This window comes from Gastrolobium bilobum, unplaced genomic scaffold (assembly GCF_033153095.1).
Source record: "Gastrolobium bilobum isolate Gb01-03AN ecotype WA unplaced genomic scaffold, APGP_CSIRO_Gbil_v1 utg413, whole genome shotgun sequence".
NCBI lineage: Eukaryota > Viridiplantae > Streptophyta > Magnoliopsida > Fabales > Fabaceae > Gastrolobium > Gastrolobium bilobum.
In genome coordinates, this window is record NW_026895670.1 from 108,408 (window position 1) to 125,472 (window position 17,065).

Genomic DNA, 17,065 nt, shown 5'->3' on the forward strand with positions numbered 1-17,065 from the left:
AGTATTTGTATTGTAGCATCATGTGTTATAGATGCTTTTGAATTGTTATTTATGAGTACGAGGTATTTCAGGTTTTATTTTAGCATTGCAATTACATAAGTATTGTTATTAAAAGTGAAAAGCTAATCCACCGTGAGGATTAGCCTTGTTTATCTATATAAAATATTATATTGCTTCAGTGATTAATTATTGCAAGCTGCACTTTAAATACCATTCGTATGTTAATACACCGGCTGCAGACGGGGTGTTACAGAATACATACAACAACTACTACTAAATCACACAACTTAAAAAACATAGAATTCAAGTATAAAAAAAATAGAACATAGAATTCTCACCAATCTCTCTCACACATTATATTCTCATCAATCTCTCTCACACTTTTATATTGTGGCACTTCCTTTTCTCACAATATTATACACTATTTTTTTTAAATTTACTATCACATTAAGTATCCTTATTTATAGATGGACTAACCCACTTTGGTGCCATCTTTAATTTCATACCACGACTTACAGAATAAGGTCTCAATTCACAATGATAAGAATACAGCCCATAAGATAGGGATATGGAGATTCTAATAGGCAGAAGATTGTGTTTGGTGTTGATTTGGAAAGAACTAGGAGGCTTGTGGGTTTAAACACTCCTATAGTATCATTGTCACGTGTCAACACCAAATGAGTCACATCTAACTTAGGCGTAAATGTCTCGTAGGTCATGCCTAAATTGGGCGTTAATAAATATAATAGATTCATAAATTAATTCAAAACAACTATATTTTCGTAATTATTTATTAAAATAATAATATTTTAATTTTTTCTGAGAAATAGAGGATTTAATAAAAGAAAATATAATACGTTTTATTTTGATGAACTACTATAAATCTTATGTTTACAAGCAAAGTTAGAAATTACGATAAGGGTATTATAGTAATTTAGTCCCCAAGTTGGGAAACACAAAAATAATGCTGATTGCTGAAGTCTCAAACAAAATGAAACAATTGAACATGCGACTTCAGTTACATAGTTCTCATCATTTAGGGTGTGCATGACAATCATTCTGTTCCCTGACACTGTTTCTGAAAAGAAACAATTCTTTTCTATTTATGTGCCTTGGAACAATTTCTGAGAAAAAAATGTGTTTGATAACAAATTTTATTTTTATTCTGAGAATGAGAATTGCGTTTGATAACACAACAAATAATATAATAAAAAATAATTCCTATTAAGCATAAAAAAAATTTGGATCATCATTTTCCCTTCCATATGGCGGCGGTGGTGGTGGCGACGGCGGTAGTAATGGTGGTTATGGTGGTGGCGGCAGTGGTGGTACTGACGACAGTGGCTGCGACGATGGTGGTAGTAATGGTGGCGATAGTGGTGGTGGTAGTGGTGGCGGCAGCGGCGGTGGCGTGGTAGTGGTAGCATGGTGGTGTTGGTGACGGCAGTGGCTGTGGCGGTGGTGGTGGTGGTGGTGGTGGTTGGTGACGGTGGTGGTGGCGCGGTGGCAGTGGCGATGACGTGGTGATGGCGTGATGGTGATAATGATGGCGATGGTGGTGGTGGTGGTGGTGGTGGTGGTAGTGATGGCAATGGCTGCAATGACGATGTTGGTAATGGTGGTGGTGGTAGTGGTGGCAGCGACGGTGGTGATGGCAGCAGCTACGACGATGGTGGTGGTGGTGGTTGGTGGCGGTGGTGGTGGAGTTGTAGTGGTCGTATGGTGGTGTTGGTGATGGCATGGTGGTGGTGGTGGTGGTAACAGAAGTGACTGCGACGATGGTGGTGGTGGTTGGTGAAGGTGGCGTGGTGGCAGTGGCGATGATGTGGTGATGGCATGGCGGTGGTGGTGATGACAGTGACTGCGGCAATGATAGTGGTGGTTGGTGACAGTGGTTGAAGTGGTGGCGATGGCAATGGTGGTGGTGGCAATGGTGGTGGTGGTGATAACAGTGGCTACAATGGTGGTGGTGGTTGGTGATGGTGGTGGTGGTGACAGTGATGGTAGTGGTGTTGGTGGCGATGGTAATGTGACAGTGGCATGGTGGTGGAGATGGATGGAGGTGGTGATGATGACATCGTCGTCGTCGTCGTGGTGATGGTGGCAGTGGCATCATGGTGGTGGTGGTTGTTGTTGTGACGACGACATTGGTGGTACAACGGCGGCGGCGGCGAGGTGGCAGTGGTCATGTCGGGATGATGGTGGTGGTGATGATGATGATAGAGGTGGAGAGTGATTGAGAGAAATAAGTGTTTCTCATTTTGTTCCCGGGAATAAAAAAGCAGAAATTTTTTTATTTTTTTTCTATTTCCCAGCACAAAAATTAAATCGGTTCATCCCGGGAACAAAAAATAAACCGGTTTTACCAAACGAGTTTTCTATTCATTTCTGTTCTTGGGAACAGAAATTAAAAAATAAATTGATTCCGAAAAAGTTGTCATGCACACCCTTATTATAGCCTCACAAGCTTCAAATATTTGTCACATTGGACATAGTTCAAAAGTATTCTCTATTAAGTAGAATTAGTAACGAAATCTTTATGTTTGGTTGTTGTTTTTTTTATTGTCCAATTGTAAATTAAACCTTCCAATTAGGTGGTGGTAGATTTTGAAGAATTATTAGGGTGATTGATATTTGCAAATATTCATGCATGCCAACTCGAGTATTTTGTGTTAGAATTATAACACTTCTAAAAACCACTCCATGAAACCTCATCAACGGATTTGAGTCGGTTACGGGTTAAGGCTTTAAATTCTTCTTGAAGACAATACTGAAAAGAATCGAACACATCCCCACCTGCTCAGTTTCCTACGCCAAATGAAGTACCATCATTTTGTAATTTTATTTGTACTGTATAACTTCATATGACTACTAGCAAACGTTTTTTTTTTTTAGTTTCTATTACAGAATTCATCATTGGAAATTGTAGCTAGTTTATTTTGTGAATTTTATCAAGGAGGATTTGACACAGATGCATGCTGGTGTATGAGAGTGCCTTTGACCCGGTACGATAATGATGTATATGTGATTATTGTGTTGCTGTCCTCTTTATAACAGAAAAACAGATTACTATCCTTTAAATGGTGACAGGAATAAAGGACGCTTGGTATAAGCACTGGTTCCTTCTAATGTATAGCGTAGCAGTTAGCACCAAACAAACTGATTAGAAACAAAAGAAGATCCAAATTGAATCTGTATTACATCTCTATTACGTTTTGCTCAACTCATGAGGAGAGTAGGCAACTAACTATTTCCTAAGAATTATTTGCTCATGCAAATGTTGTTCTATCTAAAATAACTTTGTGGAAAAATCATATATGTTTTTTTTTAGTAAAATTCATGAAATTTCAGAATATCCTATATTTTTTTCCTTAAAATCCAAAACTCTGTGGGACATGATTTTATCTTCTGCTATAAAAGAAATATTTTTCCCTTTGTGGAAACATAAAATTATATTTAAACTTAGGATTTAATATTTTTGCAGTCACTCTGCAACCCCAAAGCAACATCGTTTTGAGATCAAGAAAAATATAATTTTGTAGTTTTAGTTTATTATGAGATTAAATCCTTAAATTTATATGGGATAAATAACAATCATGTTATAAGAAAAAGATTTCTATCATACAAAGCTACCGAAAAAAGAAAATTATTAAATACAGTTTTTGTTCCAATTTTATTATTATTATTTAAGTTGTCGTTTTCTGTTACAAGAAAAAAAAATGCTTGCTGCAAGACGAAACCAAAGCCCAATTTATATATATATATACATAAAACTCAAACTCAAAATCGAGTTAGAGCCCATTTAGATGGATTTTTTAAAAAAAAACAGTTTTTATGTCTTACTTATTTTAGAAGTATTTTTTATAAAAGTTAAAACTATTTAGTTTAAAAAAACAATTATTTGGTTTTTGACTAATTTTAACTTCTAAAAAAATAGATTTTGACTTTTTTATAATTTTTTTTAAAGCAAAACTCTAAATGAACTTATAGTGAGAGCTATTTTTTAAAAAAAAAAAAAAAAAAAATCCATCCATACTTTCATTAATTTGCCTTCCAGTATTAAAAAAATAAAAAAATAAAGTATAGCCATATTCTGATTTCTAATGTCAATTTATCCTATCCGAAACAAAACCCACGTGGTTGGACCCCGCAAGTCCACAACGCAATTATACGACGTCGTTACCCACGGAAACGAGTCAAATATCATTTGAGACCATTTCAACCACCATTGTCATACTATCACAGTGAGTTGTGTTAAGCTCAAGAAATGCCTCTTCCTCTTTTACAAATCACTTTTGTGTCTCCCCTGCATCAATCCACACTTCACAATCTCAATCCCTCAACTACCTTACCCAAAACCCTTTTCCCTGAACCTTCTATTGCCCTTAGAAGATTCATCTTTTCCACTAAAACTTCACTTTGTACCAGAAGAAACAAGAGCACACCTACCTATGCTTCTTTGCTTGAGGCTCCTATTTTATGGGCTGGTAGGCTCTGCATCTTCTATGCCCTCCTCAAAGTTGGATTGGCTGGATCTCAAGCTAACCCACTTGTCTCAGGTTTACATTTGTACCTTGCTTTGTGTTCTTTCATCAAGTTTTTGACAACCCAATTTGGAATGGTTCTTTTATTTTGAGGTGGATTTTGGTTGGTGTTTATGAGTTTAGCTCATTGCTTGCTTTAGATTTGGATATTGGTGACAGCAGTGAATCTGGTGACTTGGGGTTCTCTAAATGGACACAGAGCATACTAGGAAAACCAGGTTTGTCAATCCTTTTTTTTTCATTTTGGTTTGTTGGTTGGTTTTTCTAACCTTATAGAGAATGTTTATTTTTCTTTTCTTTTATTTTTTCCTACTTTCTTGCCGTTGATAAAGCACAGTGACCTTGCTTGAGAAGACTTGATTGTTGTGTACTTTCTTACCATCATTATTTCTCTAGGTCTGAGATAAATGCAGTGATGGATTAAAAAAAAATATCAACATGAAGAACACCTTTGTCCCAAATTAATTGGGTGGTATGTAAAAGTAAAATTAAAAGGGGTGTAAAAAAAATTAAAAAAAAAAAGAAAAGGAAGAAGAAGATGGGGAAGGGGAAAAGAGACAAAGGAAAAGGATTGAAAAAAAAATAAAAAAAAATCATTCTCCGTTAAACCCTGGCTAGCAAGGGTAGGGAAAAAAGGATAAATTCTGATGCATATGGCTTTTCGACTTGTGAGATTAGGGTGTTGAGTCGATTTTACACAATTTCACCTTTGCATTTTTGCAAAGTGTGACCTTTCGATTACTGGGAGCAATCTTACTGCAATGATGGATTGTAGATGGAAGAAATTTCTAATTTCCTTTTTGCTCAAAGAATTTCAAGGATTGGATGAGGCACCATGAACAGTGGTTCAGCTGTTCAAGTCATTGACTTGTATATTATTCTCAATTTTCCATGTGGAAAAATTATCTAGTACTGTAAATAGAATGGAAAATTGGAAATTGACCAACACAATGTGAACTAGTTCATGTAAAAATTTAACATGAACATGTACTTTGAGTAGATGAAAATGGGCCACTGATGGATGTTAATAATAATATGATGATAGAGTAGAGGTTAGATCTGATTCTTATAAATAAACACTTTGCGTTGATTTATTAGTTTAGTTACTTCAATAAAAAATTGTGAGTTAGGGACTTAACATTTTAGCTATTAATCTAAGATAGAGATATTAATCTAAGATAGAGAACTTATTTGATATGAGATTGGGATGTCACATTTATTAGATAGTCAAGAAAATAAGGGTTGAACAACACTTGGCCCTATGATCCTATCTGACATACAAAGATCAGAGGGCATACCGTCAAATAATGAAATTCCTCATATACTCACACATAGTGCTACTATGTTCTTCAAGTTTTAAAACAAAATCTTATTCATTGTGACTTATTATGATTCCTTGTTTCTGAAGTTTGTGGTTGCATGAAGCCATGAACTGAATGAAGTGAAAATCAGAAATTTTATGGACAGGATTTTAGGAGGGGGGAGGTGGAGATGAATTAAATATGGGATGGTGCAGTAGGGAATGGCAGGGACTGAATCTTATATTTAAGACTGAAGTCAAAGTCTGATTTGGCTCTACAAATATGACAGGTTTTATAGAAATGCTTTTCTTTGGCTTCTAACTTCCTTTTAGATTCCCCATATTGACAAGAATCTCTCTCTCTCTCTCACCCTCTGACACTCTGTCTCGCTCTTTTACTTTTATCTTATTCTAGGTCTAGGGCACTTGGGCAGCAATGAGAAATTTGTGTTTTTTCTAACTTGTTAGCTGTAATTGTCTTGTCTGTTTCTGTATCCATTGATACCAAAAATTCTTGTATTCTTTGTCTGCCTTGGAGTCATCTCAGTGTAGTTTCCTGGAATGCTAGAAAATAGAATTTTCTCCATAATTCTTCTTCACACTTCATTACTTCACAATGGAACCAGAATACAATATATGCAGAGATGAGTGACTGAGGGAATTATAAAGTTGATACTTTCTTCATTAAAAAGTAGTACACTGTGATGGGAATTCAGATCTTGTGTTTCTTATTGTTCTTAACCTTTTGCAGAAAAATGTAGTTTAGGATCCATGGTTACCTAGTATGGTTCATAATCAGGCCATTGCTTTAAAAAAAACTCCCCGTTAAACCCGACTAGCGAGTGTAGGATGGAGGTAATCCTTGTACGCAGCCTTACCCTTGCATAATTGCAAAGAGGCCATTGCTTTAAAATGTCGCAATTTTTATTGAAGACCTCCCTTAAAGACTATGGCATCAATAATGATAGCAGATGAACGAGGACAGAAAAGTCATGTTAGAGTTCTTTCTATGTATCTTATCCAGCTTAATAAAGAGTGTAACTTGGAAATAGATAATTTAATACTACAGTCAAACAAAACAAAATAATAGTAATAATAATTGAATACTTGATCCCATTCCATATGTGAATCTCAGTTGGCATCTTCGATGAAATGCATTCAAAAGATATTTTAATCAAGAAACCCTTTTTTATCTTGTGGAATTGTTATGTTTTTTGTTAGTGTTATCAGCCTTTTTGTTAGTGGGCATGGGCTTGTACTAGTTACACCATTACTTAACCTAAGTATTAGTAAAAATATGAGTATTAAAGCTATGGTATTCTAATACCTTAAATCCATCAATCATATTATCAATTTTCTATTTTTAGTATCTTTCTCTCTGTTTATTCTTCCGTAACTGTAAACTTCTAATTCTTAACATGGTATTAGAGTGGTACCATCCATCTTGAGGATGGTTTCTCCGTTTGGCTATCTTGAGTTCATGGAACTCTATTACGTATTCTCTCTAGTTTTTGTGTTAATTTGTCCTCTGCTTTCTGCTTTCGTATTGATTGAAATCATAAAGGAAAACCTTGTTGCACAAGGCTTCCTAACTTTGCGAGGGTAGGGATGAGGTTATTCACAGCCTTACTCTTGCAGTATCCTCACTTACGACCATCTTTTGCTGCGAATATAGCTCAGTCAGACACTGCATCCTCTGGTTCAATTTCTCTCTCACCTGTGGACTATGCTGCACTCCAGACTCTTCTCAGGAAGGCTTCTCCTCAGTCTCAGCCTTCCGCTCCAGATATTGGTAATCCTGTTGCTTATGTTTCTCATTGTACTTCACTTGGCCCTTGGATATTTGACTTAGGTGCTTCTGATCATCTTTGTGGTAATAAGGAACTCTTTACATCTCTTACTTATTCTGATCATTTACCTTCTTTTACCCTTGCTGATGGAACCAAAGTCCCAGTTCGTGGGATTGGACAAGCTCGTACGACCTCTACCTTGACCTTGGCATTTGTTTATTACATTCCCGGCATCCCTTATAACTTAATTTTTGTTAGTAAATTGGTACAACCACTTGGGTTTGTTGCTCAGTGAGAGTCTGGAATGGTTTGCAGACTTCGTAAGTCCTTATATGGCCTCAAGCAGTCTCTTCGAGCTTGGTTCAGCCGTTTCAGTTCTTCTATTCATGCTTTTGGCTTAATCTGCGGTAAGGTCGATCATTTTGTGTTTTATAGGTTCACATCTCCTAACAAATGCATCTATCTGTTAGTCTATGTCGATGACATTATTCTCACTGGAAGTTATCAAGTTGGGATTCACCAGTTAAAACAGTATTTGTTCAGTCAATTTCAAACAAAGGATCTTGGTAAACTTCGTTACTTCTTAGGGATTGAAGTAGCACAATCTAGACAAGACATTTCTATCTGTCAAAGGAAATATGCTTTGAATATCCTATAGGAGACTGGTATGTTGGGTTATAAGCCGGTTGATACACCCATGGATCCTGCTATCAAATTACTACATGGACAGGGAGAGCCATTATCTGATCCTGGACATTATCAGAGGTTGATTAGGAAGCTAAATTATCTCACTGTGACTAGGCCAGACAATTCTTTTGCTGTTAGTGTGGCTAGTCAGTTCCTTGACTCTCCTTGTGATTCTCATTGGGATACTGCTGTAAGGATCCTCCTGTACATCAAAGGAGCACCAGGGAAAGGATTATTATATTCAGATCAGGGAAATACAGAAATTTGTGGTTATTCAAATGCTGATTGGGCGGGATCACCCTAGGATAGGCGCTCTACTTCAGGCTATTGTGTCTTCTTTGGAGGAAATCTGATTTCTTGGAAAAGTAAGGAACAAACTGTTGTTGCCCACTTTAGTGCAGAGTCTGAGTATCGTGCAATGGGAGTTGCTGCGAGCTAATCTGGTTAAAGCAGTTAATTCGGGAGCTCCACATTTGTGAACAGAAACAGTCCATGACACTCATTTGTGACAATCAAGCTGCGCTACATATATCATCTAATCCTGTATTTCATGAGAAAACCAAACATATAGAGATTGATTGTCATTTCATTCGAGAAAAGATTCAATCAGGAGAAATCAAAACGGCATTTGTCAACTCTGATGATCAACTCGCGTATGTTTTCACTAAAGCTCTTAGAGGTCCTCAGGTTGAATACATTTGTGGCAACTGGGTGCTTACAATATATATGCTCCGGCTTGAGGGGGAGTGTTAGAGTAGTTGTTAGAATAGTTGAGTGTATATAGTCTCACATCTTGTGGGCTTAGCCCATTAGGCCTTTTAATCTCTTTAAATAGAGAGCTCTTGTACATTGTAACACACAATTTATTCAATATAAAATATTCTATTATTCAATCTTAAGTATAGTATAAACAGTAGTACTAGATGGGGGTATTGGAACACCATACATCTTGTCTATCACATTTTCAGTTTGCTATTGTTAGCCTTCTCTCTCTCTCTTTTCAGTCTTTGCTAATCCCAAACCTATGATTCTTGACACTTTCAATGCATGCAAATCCAGTCTCTTTCCTTATTTATGTTTTCTCTTCTATTATTGACATTATTGTTTCAAAAGGATATGCTTTCATCAACAATGTGTATCGTTTGTTTCTGTTTTTTATTTGGTCAGCAAAGGGAGGAGCTAATGGAGGGATAAATGTGAGCAAATGGCATCCCACAAGAAAGGGTACACTTAGAAGGAACTATAGAGTCCGATCCAAGTCTGAGGGGCAACGAGTTCTTAAAGCCATTGCATATCTATTATCAGATGATGATCACTTTGTCGATGCTGCCTCTCACAAAGTTTGTATTTTTATTTAACTGTGTTTCAATTGGTTGTCTTTTTTTTTTTTATTCTCTTTTTCCTCATAATTTGATATAATTTAATGCAAGAACTGCTTGACATATATGTTGCTAATAAACCATTGCAGGGTTGCCAAATCCGGAGGGAAAGTGCTCATGGAGAAAGTGTATGTTGCAACAATGTGAGAGCTCTTTTTGATGAGCTTCCAACTCCACATCTCGTTGTGGAAATCACACCTTTTCCTTCTGGACAGCTAACTGACAAGGATTACACTAAAGCTGAGAAGCTTGAGAGGGTTCTCAGATCTAGCCCTTCTGTTTGAGCCCTTGTTGGTGTTTAACGCTTTCATGTATATATTCTTTGTTAGCTTGTAAATATTGGTATGATGAACAGAAATTTGCATCTCTTCAACTCTCACGAACCAACTCTCACGAAAGTTTAAGCAATTTGGTGTAGTCACGCGAACGGTTATTTAAGTATATTTCTAACATCAAATTTTTAACATTTTACGGTTTCAGTTGAATCATAGTTACACCCCTTTCAAATCCCCTATTTTGTAGAAGACACTGGATATGGAAAATCAAATCATATTAGTTTTGTTTTTCATTTGATGCCGATTTGTCCAGTGTTTTCTATTTAATCCTTTGTTTGAATGATTTTCCCACACTTCACTTAGCACGAGAAAACAAGGATTCTTTTATAAATTTCTTTTGCATTAAATTCTTCCTAGTCAATTTTATTTTATTTTTGAAACATCACTGTATACCCGGTGCAATAAGTTGATGATGACCCCAGGTTAAAATATCAACTTTTGAGATGTGATGAATGAACCTTAATTTTCAATCCGGAATGCCATTCAGCAACTTCCCTTTTAAAATATAACTTTTGGCTCCTCGCATGCAAACATTTCACTTCAAAAGAAACGGAAAAAAAAGGGTTTAATTCTAACTATTGATGAGAAAATTAACAAAGTAGATTCTAACAAAATGAATGTGCAAATGTTGATCTTTTCATCAATGATTAAAATCTCACTTTTTCTTCTAACAATTTGATTAGGGCTAATTGTGTGTTTAATCAGTTCATACAAGACCTCTGTATGTATTAATGTTGGAAATGGATCTTTTCATGTGAAAAAAAATATGACATGGTCATGTAAGAATATCACAATCATACAAAGGTAAATCAACGGTTATGATTTTGTAACTACCTATTTTAATATATTTTTTCTCTCTCATCCTTTATTATCATTGATTTACCTTTATATGATTATGATTTTTCACATGACATGGTCATGGGATTTCTCACATTAGAGGATCTAGATCCCTTTTTTCACATGTTTATGTAAAAAAAAAAAATTGTTCTGGTCCCACAGAATCTAGTTGATATTGAGTTGTATTCACTGAAAGTAAATTCTCTTTATAAATAAAGAGTCAAGCCCTATAGAGACACACTTCTAAAACCCTAACTTTTTAGTTTTATTACGCAAACAAACCACCCCATCAGCTTAATTCTTCGTTTACGCATAGTAATTTCCCGCTCCTTGCGGTCTCCTTCACAAACACAAATTGTAATTAAATTCTATATCAATTGTAATCCCTCTTGGATTGAACACTAATAATTAGAAAAAGCATCACAAACAAATGTGATCCAATCAATCATGCCTGCATTAAAAAAAAAAAAAACCATATCTACTGTTAAAACAAATCAAGCCTGTAGGCTTTCTTGCAAAACGAACTCTCACACACTCATATTTTCATAACCCTATCAATTCCCTAGTATAAGGTTTTGTAAGGAATCAAACACACAAATTTCATAATTTCGTATTTAAAACAAATCTCTTGCATATTTTTCAAATCTCTCACGTATCTTGCCAAACACATATTTTACATATCTTTCATATCTACCAATCTAATAAGAATCTATTGGTAACAATTTTCAATGAAATTTAAGTTAAACCCAACAAATAAATATTTTATTAGCATTTTAAACAATTACTTTATACGAAATTATTAAAAAGACAAATTCTTAGTTTATTAAGTAAATGAAGAGAGCTTAATTAATAGGATTGAAGACTCTTTGGTTGTGTTTTTTTTTTAAATGTTTTTAATTAAAATGTATCTAAATTATTTTAAAGATAGGTACATAATTAAAAAGTATAATTTAGTACTTTTCTTATAACCCAGAAAAAAATAGCTTATAAAAAAAAGAAGATAAAATATATATCAAGGAAACGCCTTTTAAAGAAGCTTATCCAAACGCACCTTAACTTGCACTAACATAAAAGTTGTGTAAAAAAATATTATAGATAAAATTCACTCATAATAGGATTAAGTTGCGCTAACAAAAGTTTTGGGTCAAATGAGTCTCATTGGTAAACATTCGCTAATCGAGGTAAACCTCTCTTAATTGTGAAATATCATATCCAGTTCCTAAATTTTGTTTGCCCCAAAAGAATTGAATTATAAAAATCCAATAACCCATAAAATAATCTGCTATTTTCCAAAATTATGTTCTTTGAAAGAAAATAAACTATGACAATTTCCTAAGCGCCAAAATCAAGCTATAATCTCGGAAAGACTCAATCCAAGATTTATAATACAATAGACTGAAAAGACAACAAACAATTTCGAACTATTGCTGTGGTTGTCGTGTACAAACCTCAAGTCTATGACCCGGGTTCGACTCTCAAACCATAGGAAGCGCTAAACTTTTTTTTTTTCTTCTTCTTCTTTCATATCTATCTCTTCTTTCACATTCCAAGCACACCATGAAGAAAAGTTTCTAGAACAATTATAAACATGTTTGCATAACAATTATGCTATCTTTTTCCTCTTAAATGCACTCCTTTCATCTTCATTTTCCTCAACCATGCAATCATTTATTTTACCATGATTCCAAGACACTCTTTTCCTTCCTTTACAAACCCCATTCATCATATTCACACCCAATCCAGACTGCTTCTCTTCCTCCCCTCCAATCTTAAACTTCACTCTTCCTCTTCCCTTTGCCAATTCCATCCTGGTCTCTTTCGTTTCTTTTCCATTAATGTCACTGCATTGTAGTACGCCACTGTTTTTACCACTGCAATATTCCACAGCAAGTGAATGTTCCCATAGTTTCTCACCACATTTCCTCTCCTTAACCAAAACCTGATCACAATTCTTATATAAGCTTTCCTTAGGAAAATCTGGGAGCCATTTTGGTACATGCAAACATTGTTTTTTTGCTTTCTTAAAGCAACACATTGATGTGCCAGAATCAATGGTTGTTGCCGGATTTTGGCTTACAGAAACATTATTTGTTGGAATTGGTTTGGCAAATGGTACTTCATTAGAGAGTTTGACAAAATTCATCATCTCTTTCAGAGCTGCAGACCTCAGCAGGTTACTTTTGTGCAACTCTGAACCACCGGGAAATCCTTGAACAGAGGACAGATCATGAATGCCATTGATGAAATCAAAGAGGTTTGAATCAGAACGATTCGAGGCAATAGCAAATGAGGCAGCTGATCTCGCAATGGCTTGGAGATATTTTGTTGAAACATTAGTTAAGGTTTCAAGAGCATCACTTTTGGACCTTTTATAACCAACTGACTGACAGATCTGAGCAACTGCAATTTTGGCTATAGCAAATGAGAATTCTGATGGGGTTGCAGCTACTTGAGCATCATTTACTCTTGAATCCTTCTTCTTTTTGCTTTTTGGCCTTCGGGGTAGTTTTGATGTGGATTTTGTGGTGCTGCAGTTTTGCATAGGGTTCATGGGGAATAGTTTAAAAACGACGGGTAAGAAGAAGGACGATAGAACTCAGAACCCTATGCAAAACCCTAGAATCAGGATTTGTCCTTGATTTGATATGGAATAAAGAGGCGCATACTAGTTCCTTTCCTGCCATCATAGCAACAAGTATTACTCATAAAATTTAATCAATTTACAAACACCGATGCCTCATAGTATGAAAAAAAACTATTATCTGTGTAAAACAGATGACAAATGATATTGAATATACAGCAACCAACCGTCTATAAAGGTGAACAAGAAAAACTATAGAGAAGTAACAAAGCAATGTATTGAGACACATAAAATTATGTTGTAAAATAATCAAATGGAACACAAGTAGGATAACGAGCTAGATTCCTTAATACAAGAATATATAGTAGATTGACGAAGAAACTAAAATCCCTTCTTATTAATGGGGAAAACCCTAAGTTCTGTATTCTAATTCTATAGTAGTATGACTAAGAAATTAAATGGGAAAGAAACACCCATGAAGCATTCATACCAAGAAGAATTCCTATTCATATTCTAACTTCAAACTTCAAACTTCAAAGTTAAATGAAACTTTATTTCCCAATTATCACTAACAACATATGGAATTACTTCCAATTAAGACGATATCAATCATCACATAGTTCAAGAACCAAACTCAGCACCTCATCTTCTTATAACAAACATCAACACTACCAAAAAGCAGCAGGCAACAACAAAAAATCAACTACTCTTAAAATCAATATTTCTAGTGAAGTCTTTAACATTTGCACTCAAGTATAATTTATAAAATCACCCCTAAAATGATTCACAGGAAGCACTAAGAGTTTACGGTCATTCACAATCCAAGAAAGTCGTCATTACCTGGTTCAGGAACCGGTGGAACATGCAGTTATAAGGAATCTTTAGGCTGGAATCCCAGGACCAATCTTAGGGTTTTTTCTGTTTCATGAAAATCCCCTTCTGATTTCAGAGAGAGACAGAGAAGGAAGTGAACCGAAACAACAATGTGGTTTGCACCACAGGACACGTCGCTTTGAAGAGAGCAAACACATAAGGAAAACTGAGTGTGAGGGTACATAAGGAATGTGAGAAGAGCCCCAGAAACTACCTGGCCTCGCCAATAGGCAGTGAAGTAGAATGTGTGGGCTCTTTTTTTGAGTTATTTTCGTTTAAATTTACTAATTTGTTATTTGGTTGAGAGATATTATCATTTGGGGTTTTTGAATGTCGCGGAGATCTAACGACTCTAAATAACGCCCACAAACTGCTGTGCTCATGTGATATTTTCTTCTTCTTTTTGGACACAGTGCCGCCCTCATTCTTGTCAGCACTAATTTTTTTTTTATTACTTAAGTGCCGCACATCCTCAGCACTCATTTAAAATTTTTATATTTTAAATTTTTGAGTGTCCCCCTCCTTCCCGGAAACTCAGACCGCATGTCAAGTGACACAACTCCAGTCATCCGAGCCCCACATTATTCTATTTCTTACCTCTATGTTCTCGCTTTCAAAATTTTAGATCTGTGAACATTCTTGTATCTCTCTTTTTTTCCATTTGCAGCATTTTCTCTTTCTTTGTTTTTTTTTCATTTGCAGAGCATACTAAGGCAAGTAAGTTAACATCATTTTCATTTTATTAATTAATTAAAATCATTTAATTTTTTTACTTATTTTAGATATTTGACATAATAATATTTAGAATATGCTAGTTTTTTGTTTTTGGTAATCTAATACACTAGTTTTTTTTACTAACACAAACATGTGTGCAATTAATTATATTTATATAGTTGTCATAATAATTAGTTATTGGAAAGTAATATTTTAATAATATGATTTAAAAATAATTAATTTGTACTATATTTAGGGTTTCTTTTAACTAGAAATAGTTGTTAGAATTTTTGAAATTAATTATTTTGTGTTATCCTAATAACATCAGCATGTATAATTAGCATATAGAGATTTTAAATAATAATTAATTTTTTATGTTCACGATGCTTTAGTTGTATGCCGACATTGCTTGTGCAGGTAGTTTTTCGTTACCGGTTGAGTCATTGGATCTAAATTTGCCACATTCTGATGCTCCATCACATCACTGGCAAAATACAGTTGTGGAAGAGGAAGACAGTGCAGTTTACATGGATGTTAATTTAGGTGCCTCTGATGAAGATGTATATGAAGAAATTCCTCCTGAGGGTAGTGACTTTGATGAAGATGTAAATGAAGAAGTTCCTCTTGAGGGTAATTACTCTGATTGTGATGTGGACACCAATAATGTCAAAAATGTTGTCCCGACTGGTTAGTTAATTAACTTTCTGATTATTGTATTTTACATGTTATATTCATGTGTTACTTGAATGTGATAGAGTGTTAGTATGTGTATCTCAAACTAATACTCCATTCTGGAATGTGAGTCCGCACTATACTTATATTAATTGGGAACACCCAGATCAAAAACTGATTGTTGATGGGGGGAATGATGGTTTCTTGGCAAATGAGGGATGAATTATATATTAATCAAGAATTTGAAAGTAAGGAATCGGTACATAAGGCAATCAAGTGTTATTTTATGAAGAATTATCACACTGTCGCAGTGGAGGAAAGCAAAAAATAAAAAATAAAAAAAAATAAGCTTCTCATGAAATGTGTTAATCATGTTGAAGGATGTCCTTGGAGGGTGCGAGCAATGTTACCGAGATGGCGAGATCGGTGGATTGTTACTAGATGGGGAGGCAAACACACTTGTGTGAACCCTTATCTTCCACAGGATCACAGACAACTCGATTCTGACTTCATTTGTTCATATATTCTAGGTATGACTACGAAAAATATGTGTTTATCTAAGAAAAATGACGATAGTATAATGTACTCGTACTTAACAGTTGTATTCCCTTATATCATCTGCTGGAGTCAACTCCTTACTAGTATGGCCTAACAGATTCAAGTTAAGAATCCCATTTCACGGGGCATTTATATCCATATAATTTTCATTGTTTATAAATTTCACATAAAAGTATAGCCAAACCAAATTGCCTTTGCAGTCTATAGGTGCCACACACAAATGCAATAGTTACAATCCTTTTATTTTAACTCTGCTCTTTTACCATAAAGTATATAGAAACGTAATTGTATATTAGAATTATTAAATCGGCATAGAAGCAGCCTGTCCAACCCCTAGGATAGAACATAAACGAAGGATGATAAAGGCATCAGTGTATTTATCAGTACGCACCCAACATTCTCAGTGTATTTATCATATATCCCAGAGAAGGAGGAACTATGAAATAAATTACTACAAGGACTACCAAAAGGTTTAGGAAAAGAAGGATTACAACTTACGAAATTAACAAGCCGAATCTTGATATAAATGAGACTTCAGAATAGCTCTGGGAGCATAAGCCGGTAATATAACACCTCACATTTCTAAAACATATGTTATATGTGGATTAAAGGGTAGAATTAGTGAAAATCCTGAAATTAGAGTCAAAATACAAAGGAAGGGTAAAACGGTAATTAGCCAAACACGTAACCCTATGAAGGTAAAATTGAGTAGGAGGTCTCAAATGAGAAACCTAACCCTGGAAATGGATTCGGAACGAAAAATTGAGTGGTTAGGCAAGTTTCTGAAAATTTGGT

General features: G+C 35.1%; 2 protein-coding genes across 3 annotated transcripts; one reads left to right on the forward strand and one right to left on the reverse strand.

Annotated features, from left to right (window-relative positions):
- The first annotated feature begins 4,222 nt into the window (after nucleotides 1-4,222).
- On the forward strand, nucleotides 4,223-10,185 carry LOC133288725 (uncharacterized). 2 transcript variants are annotated; one of them, XM_061486545.1, is made up of 4 exons: nucleotides 4,223-4,569; nucleotides 4,668-4,762; nucleotides 9,489-9,661; nucleotides 9,790-10,185. In XM_061486545.1, the coding sequence occupies exons 1-4, from the start codon at nucleotides 4,268-4,270 to the stop codon at nucleotides 9,982-9,984; spliced, it is 765 nt and encodes a 254-aa protein (XP_061342529.1). In that variant the 5' UTR covers nucleotides 4,223-4,267; the 3' UTR covers nucleotides 9,985-10,185. The 2 variants fall into 2 exon arrangements, with proteins under 2 accessions (XP_061342529.1, XP_061342533.1); XM_061486549.1 differs by having other exon boundaries at nucleotides 4,223-4,559; nucleotides 4,685-4,762.
- Nucleotides 10,186-12,143: 1,958 nt separating this feature from the next.
- Nucleotides 12,144-14,478, reverse strand: LOC133288736 (transcription initiation factor TFIID subunit 8-like). Its single transcript, XM_061486553.1, has 2 exons — nucleotides 14,294-14,478; nucleotides 12,144-13,549 (listed from the first exon to the last, which is right to left on the reverse strand). Exon 2 carries the CDS (start codon nucleotides 13,421-13,423, stop codon nucleotides 12,476-12,478), a length of 948 nt encoding a protein of 315 aa, XP_061342537.1. The 5' UTR covers nucleotides 13,424-13,549; nucleotides 14,294-14,478; the 3' UTR covers nucleotides 12,144-12,475.
- Between the last annotated feature and the right edge of the window lie 2,587 nt (nucleotides 14,479-17,065).